Source organism: Salvelinus sp. IW2-2015, unplaced genomic scaffold, assembly GCF_002910315.2.
Source record: "Salvelinus sp. IW2-2015 unplaced genomic scaffold, ASM291031v2 Un_scaffold2340, whole genome shotgun sequence".
In the NCBI taxonomy this organism is placed as follows: domain Eukaryota; kingdom Metazoa; phylum Chordata; class Actinopteri; order Salmoniformes; family Salmonidae; genus Salvelinus; species Salvelinus sp. IW2-2015.
The window spans coordinates 239761-246356 of NW_019943665.1; the positions used below are offsets into that span (position 1 = coordinate 239761).

The 6596-nt window shown below is 47.4% G+C and overlaps 1 protein-coding gene across 1 annotated transcript in view; it reads right to left on the reverse strand.

Annotated features, from left to right (window-relative positions):
* Positions 1–219: 219 nt before the first annotated feature.
* LOC112073710 (proline-rich protein 2-like) overlaps positions 220–6596 on the reverse strand; it is a 21857-nt gene continuing 15480 nt past the window's right edge. Inside the window, exons 2-4 of the mRNA XM_070440257.1 lie at positions 965–2027; positions 543–857; positions 220–284 (exon numbers count right to left, since the gene is read on the reverse strand). Of these exons, the coding sequence (XP_070296358.1) occupies positions 220–284; positions 543–857; positions 965–2027 (1443 nt within the window). The remainder of the gene's footprint in view (positions 285–542; positions 858–964; positions 2028–6596) is intronic.

Sequence of the window (6596 nt, forward strand, 5' to 3'; positions counted from 1 at the left end):
GCCTGCATGGCGGGGTCAATGTGGGTGTCATTCGGTTGGGCCGTGGCCGTAGGCGGGGTAACACGATGGATGGTGGTTGCTTCGGGTCACTAGTCAGTAGGCGGGGTGCAAAGATAGTGGGTTGGTTTGGCCTGATTTTATGCGGCGGTCACGCGTGTCGGGCTTGAGTTGGTCAGTAGTGAGGGCGGTGGTCATGTGCGGGTGGAGGGTGGTTGGGCGTCACAGGGGCGGGGGTTCCGCTAAAGATAGTGGGGGCATGGTGGGCGTGCGGCGCGAGCGTACAGCTGTCGGGGCATAAAGTTGTGGGTTTTGGTTACAACGTGATGCCGTGGCGGGTTGAAGTGTGGGGCCTTGAGAATTGATGAATGCTAGCATTGAGGGGGTGTAAAAGATGGTGAGGAGACCAATCTTGGTAGTTTGGGTCAACTAGCTGAGTGGCGGTAAAGGATAATCGACTGTATAGGACATTGTGTTTAGGGCAAGCTTTGCAAGAGACGCGGTGGTTCTCTTTGAGCCAAAACAACTAAATACTGATGGAGTACCTGGTTGGCGCCTCGGGCAGAACTGGGAGGTTGCTCGCATGTGCGGGGTGGTTGGGGGTTCTCCGTTCGGGGCGGGGTTCAGCCTGTGGGGCTGGTTGGCAGTGCCGGTCGGGGGTTCGCTGTTGGGCTGGTTGGGGCCAGTGCGCGGGCGGGTACACGCTGTCGCCGAGAGACTGGTCTGCGAGCACAGCGCTCGGGCGAGATGACGCTGAAGGGTGGATGAGAGTTGAGGCCCGCATTGCGGGCGGGTGCCGCTGTGGGGCTTTCGGATAGGAGCGTGGGAGAATGCCGGGGCGTGGTCACGCTGTGGGGTTGCTTGGTTGAGAGCGGTGGACAGTGGGGGTGGCGTGTGGGGTTGGTGGTTGGGCAGCTTCCATGGGGGGGTCAACGCGTTGGCTGTGCTTTTGGGTTGGGTCGTTTGCCTGGTGCTAGGATGGGGGTGCGCTGTGGGGGCTGGTTGGCGTGCCGGGGGGTCGTGTTGGGTGGTGGGCGTGCCGGGCCGGGGTCACGATGTGGGGCTGGGGTTGGGCTGCGGGTGGGGTCAATGTGGGGCTTGTTGGGGTGCAGGGGGGTGCTGTGGGCGTCCGTGGTCTGGAGGGCCGATGAGGGGCGGGTGATGGCTAGTGGGGCTGGTTGGTCGTGCCGGGCGGTGGTCCGAGCTCGTGGGGGGTGTTGGGGCCGTCGGGGGGTCCGCTGTGGGGCTGGCTGGGCCGTGCCGGGGGCGCTGTGGCTTGGTTGGCGTGCGGGCGGGTTGCCGCTTGTGGGGCTGGCTGGGCCGTGCCGGGCGGGTACCGCTCGTGGGGTTGGTGGGCCGTGCGGCGGGGTCCCGTGTGGGGCCTGGTTTGGCGTGCGGGCGGGTCCACGTGTGGGTGTGGTTGGGCCGTGGGCGGCGGGTGCCTGTGGGTGGTGGCCGTCCGGGGGGGCGCTTGGTGGTTGGCCCGTGCCGGTCGGGGTACGTGTGGGGCTGGTTGGGCCGTGCGGGGGTCCCGTGGTGGGCTGGTTGGGCGTGCCAGGGCGGGTGCAGCTGTGGGCTGGTGCGTGCCGGGGGGGTGCGCTGTGGGGCTGGTTGGGCCGCACTGGCGGAGGGCGGATTCCCGCCTGATGGGGCGTTGGGCGTGCCCGGGGGGTCTGGTGGGTTGGGCAGTCACGGCGGGTCCCGCTGTGGCTGGTTGGGGTGCCGGGGGGTGCAGTAATGTGGGTGGGAGTTGGGTCGTGCGGGCGGGGTCGTGTGGGTGGTTGGCCGTGGCGCGGTGATGTGGGGACGTGGTTGGGCCGTGGGGGGGTACTGCTTGGGCTGGGTTGGCGTGCGCTGGTGGTTGGGGATTTGGGTGGGGGCGTCCTGCAGGCCGTGGGGTCGGGCGTCGCCGGGCCGCCTTTGTTCTGGCGAGCGTGGGGTCTTGCCTTGGGTGGTTGGAGTCGGCGGGGGGGTGGCCGTTGGTCTGATACTGGGAGACAGTGGGCGATGCGAACGCTTTGTGTCGTAGGCTTATGAGTTGAAAATGGCGGGGGATTGGGAGGAGGGTTGGTCGCTCAGTGTGAGGGCTAGGTGTAGGGCGAGGGGAGTCGTGAACTCTGGTAGGGGGAGGTCAGATATAGTGAGGGGCTGGTTGGGCATGCCGGGGGGGGGGACCTGTGTGGGGGTGGTGTAGGAGGTCACTGGTGTCCGAGTAGTGAGCGGGAAGGGTTACGGAGTGGGGTGGGGATGATGTACTAGTTCTTAACAACGAATCATACTCGCGCACGGCAGGAGGGCGACAAGAGGAGGAGGAGACCTCAGTGGCGGGCGACGGCCACGAAGACAGCTGACCCGACTCCTACTTATAGACCAATTCACATTGCCCGGTCTATCATTTGATCCTCCTCCAGCTTCCAGTTGCCGCGTCTACCTCATAGACCAAATTCCTCATCCCCGTCTATAACGGACCAATCCTTCTTCATCCCCCCCGGTACGTACTTGTGGACTCTCGTGGACAATTCAATCCCGTTATATAGAGACCAATTCATCCCCTCTATATAGACCAATATCCTTGTATTTATATAGAAACGACCAATCTTGCAATCCCCATCTATCAGTAGACGCCATTTCATCGCTCTTATCTATTAGCGATATTCCCATATTCAACGATCTCTATCCTCTATTATAGACCAATTCATCCCTATTCATATAGACCATACTCAATCCCTATTCTATATGGGAGGAGCTCTCAAGTTATCATAGACGCATATCACACATCCCTGATATCATTATAAGACAATTCATCCCCATCTACTGAGCATTACCTATATGACCACTTCATCCCTGATCTATATAGCAAAACCAATTCATCCCTTATCTATATAGACCAATTCATGCCCTATCTATATAGACCAATTCATTCCCATATCTATATAGACCATTATCCCATCATATAAGACCAACATCATCCCATTCTATAATAGACCAATTCATCCCTCATCTATATAGACCAATCATCCCGCTATCTATATAGACTTCATTATGTAATTACCATTCAATCGCCTATCTATATAGACCAATTCATCCCAATCTATATAGAGCAAATTCAGTCCTATCTAATATAGACCAATTTCCTGGCCCCCACTTACCTTCATGATATGACCAATTCCATCCCCATGTATATAATGACAATTCATCCCCATCTATATAGACCAATTCATCTTCCAACCTGTATCGCCGTATATCGACCAAGTTGCATCCCATCTGATATATGAGCCAAATTCATCCCCATGCACTATATGACAATTCATCCCCTATTATTAACCAATTCATCCCTATCGAATCTATATAAGACCAAATCAATCCCTCTCTATACTAACATTCATCCCTATCTATTAGACATTCACCTATCTTAATAGACAAAATTCATCCCCATCTATATATAAGACCAACTTTTCATCCAATCTATATAGACAATTCATCCCATCTATATAGACATATTCATCCCCTTATATTAGACCAATATCTCCCATCTATAAAGACAATTCATCCCATCTATATAGACATTCATCCCCAATCTATAGACCAATTCATCCCAATCTATATAGACCAATTCATTCCGCCCTCGTATTGCCAATTCATCCCATCATATAGACGAATTCAATCCCCATCTAATATAGACCAAATTCATCCCCATCTATATAGACCATTCATCCCCTCCTATATAGACCAATTCATCCCATCTTATATGAGCCAATTCATCCCCATCTATATAGACCAGTTCATCCAAATTAATTAGACCAAGTTCATCCATCTTAATTAGACCAATTCCCATTCTATATAGCCCATTCATCCATTATATAGACAATTCACCCATCTATAGACAATTCATCCCCATACTATATAGACCAATTCATCCCCATCTATTAGAAATTATCGCCATCATATAGACCAATTCATCCCATGCTATTAGACCAATTCATCCCATCTATTAGACCAATTCATCCCCACTATATTAGGACCAATTCATCCCCCATCTATATAGACCAATCTATCCCATCTATATACGAAATTCATCCCCTCTATATAGACCAATTCATCTCCATCTTATATAGACCAATTCATCCCATCTATATAGACCATTCATCCCCATCTATATGACCAGTTCATCCCACATGCATCATCTAATTATTAGCCAATTCATCCCCATCTATATAGACCAATTATCCCCATCTATATAGACCAATTCATGCCATTATATGACATTCCATCCCATCTATATAGACAATTCATCTCTATCTATATAGACAATTCATCCCCATCTATATAGACGCAAATTTTTCCATCCTATCTATATAGACAGCAATTCATACCCATCTATATAGACCAATTCATCCATCTATATAGACCATTTCATCCCTATCTATATAGACCAATTCACCCTATCTATAAACGCAATCATCCCCATTATATAGACCAATTCATCCATTTTATAGACCAATATCATCCCATCTATATGACAATTCATCCCATCTATATAGACCATTCATCCCATCTATAATAGACCAATTCCATCTTTGATCTGATATAGACCAATTCATCCCATCTTATAGATGTGAATTCATAAAAAACAACACAACAAATCACACAATCAAAAAACATCACAAACGAGAAAAAATACAAACACAAAAATCAACAAACGACAAGCACCAAAAAGAAGAATGAATCTCAAAAAAAAAAGAATAGCGAAAATATCAAAAAATAACGTAGAAAAAACGAAAGATATACATCATAACACAAAAAAAATTAAAACCTTCCCATCTAATATATGACCAGTTACCCCAGTCTTAAATTAGAGCCTTCTCCCCATCTATATAGACCAATTGCATTCCATTTTCTAAATTATAGACGGCAATTCACCCTATCTATATAGGACGGCAGTTCACCGCTATCTATATAGTTCGGGCATATTCACCGGGGACTATCTATAAGACAAAGGTTTCAGTCCTATGCTATATAGCCGAATTATCCGCCATTCTTATTAAGAACGAAAATTCATCGCATCTATATAGACCTGATTGGCTATCCCATGGGCTATATAGACCCAATTCCCATCGCCCCAATCTTTATTATAGAGCCAATTCATCCAATCTATATAGACCATTCATGCCCTATCTATGTAGACCATTGCATCCGCCATCCTATATACGACCAATTCATCCAATCTATTATAGACAATTCATCCCCCATCTCATATAGAGCAAGATTTCAGTCCCCGATCTATAATCAGGACCCTGTCATCCCTTAAATGCTATTATTAGACCAATTCACCCCCAATTATATAGACCTATATCCTCCATCCTTATAGATTGACCAATTCCCTCGACATCTATATAGACCAGAGATTCATCCCTATCTATATAGACCAGTTCATCCCATTATGAAGACCAATTCAATCCCTATCTATTTTAGACGCAGTTCATCCCCATCTTTTATATTACGACAATTCATCCCCATCTATATAGAAGCCCAATTCATCCCATTATATAGACAATTCAATCCCTATCTATATAGACCAATTCATGCCTAAATCTATTAGACCAATTCGATCGCCCATCTATATAGCACCAATTCATCCGCTATTATTAGACCGTTTCATCCCTATCTATATAGACGTATTCAGTCCTATCTATATGCCAATTTAGAGCCCTATCTATGATAGACCAATTACCCACCAGTGTAAAGTGTTAACTTCTTATGGCATGAGTATCTCCGTTAACTTCTTTCAGTAGGCGGCAGAATTTTTTATGTTTGGAAAAATAGACGTTCGCAGGTAAACGGATTATTTCTCAGGTCCAGATGCTAGAATATGGATATAATTGACAGATTCGGGATAGAAAACACTCTAAAGTTTCCAAACTGTCAAAATATTGTCTGTGAGTATACACATAATGATTTTGCCGCGAAACCTGAGGAAATCCAACCGCGGAAGTGCCTTTTATTTGGAAAATCTGCTGCCGCCTCCTCCATTTAAGGGGTATCAACAGATTCCTTTTCCCAATGGTTCCTCAGGCTGTGACAGGCTTTAGACATAGTTTCTAAGCTTTTATTTGAGAAATGAGCGAGATTTTTCAAAACGCGTCAGGTGCCTTTGATTAGTTCCTGTGCGCGAGAGATGTAGCTCGACATTTTTTTCTCTGTAGTATTTAATAGTTTACCGTCTGGTTGAAATCATTATCGATTATGTTGTTAAAACAACCTGAGATTGATTATAAAAACGTTTGACATGTTTCTACGAACATTACCGGATTACTTTTTGGAATTTTCGTCTGCCTTTCAGGACGGAGACGAGCTGTGGTAACGCGCAAACAATATGGGCGTTTTTGGTTTATAAAACTAATTTTATCGAACAAAAATGAGCTTTTATTGTGTAACTGGGAGTCTCATGAGTAACAAATCCGAAGATTATCAAAGGTAAGCGATTCATTTTATTGCTTTTCTGACTTTCGTCGACCAAGCTAATTTGAGGCTAGCTGTGTCTTACTGTTTTGTTCTAGTGATTGATAAGCTGCACAAACGGTCTCAGTGGAGTTGCTTTC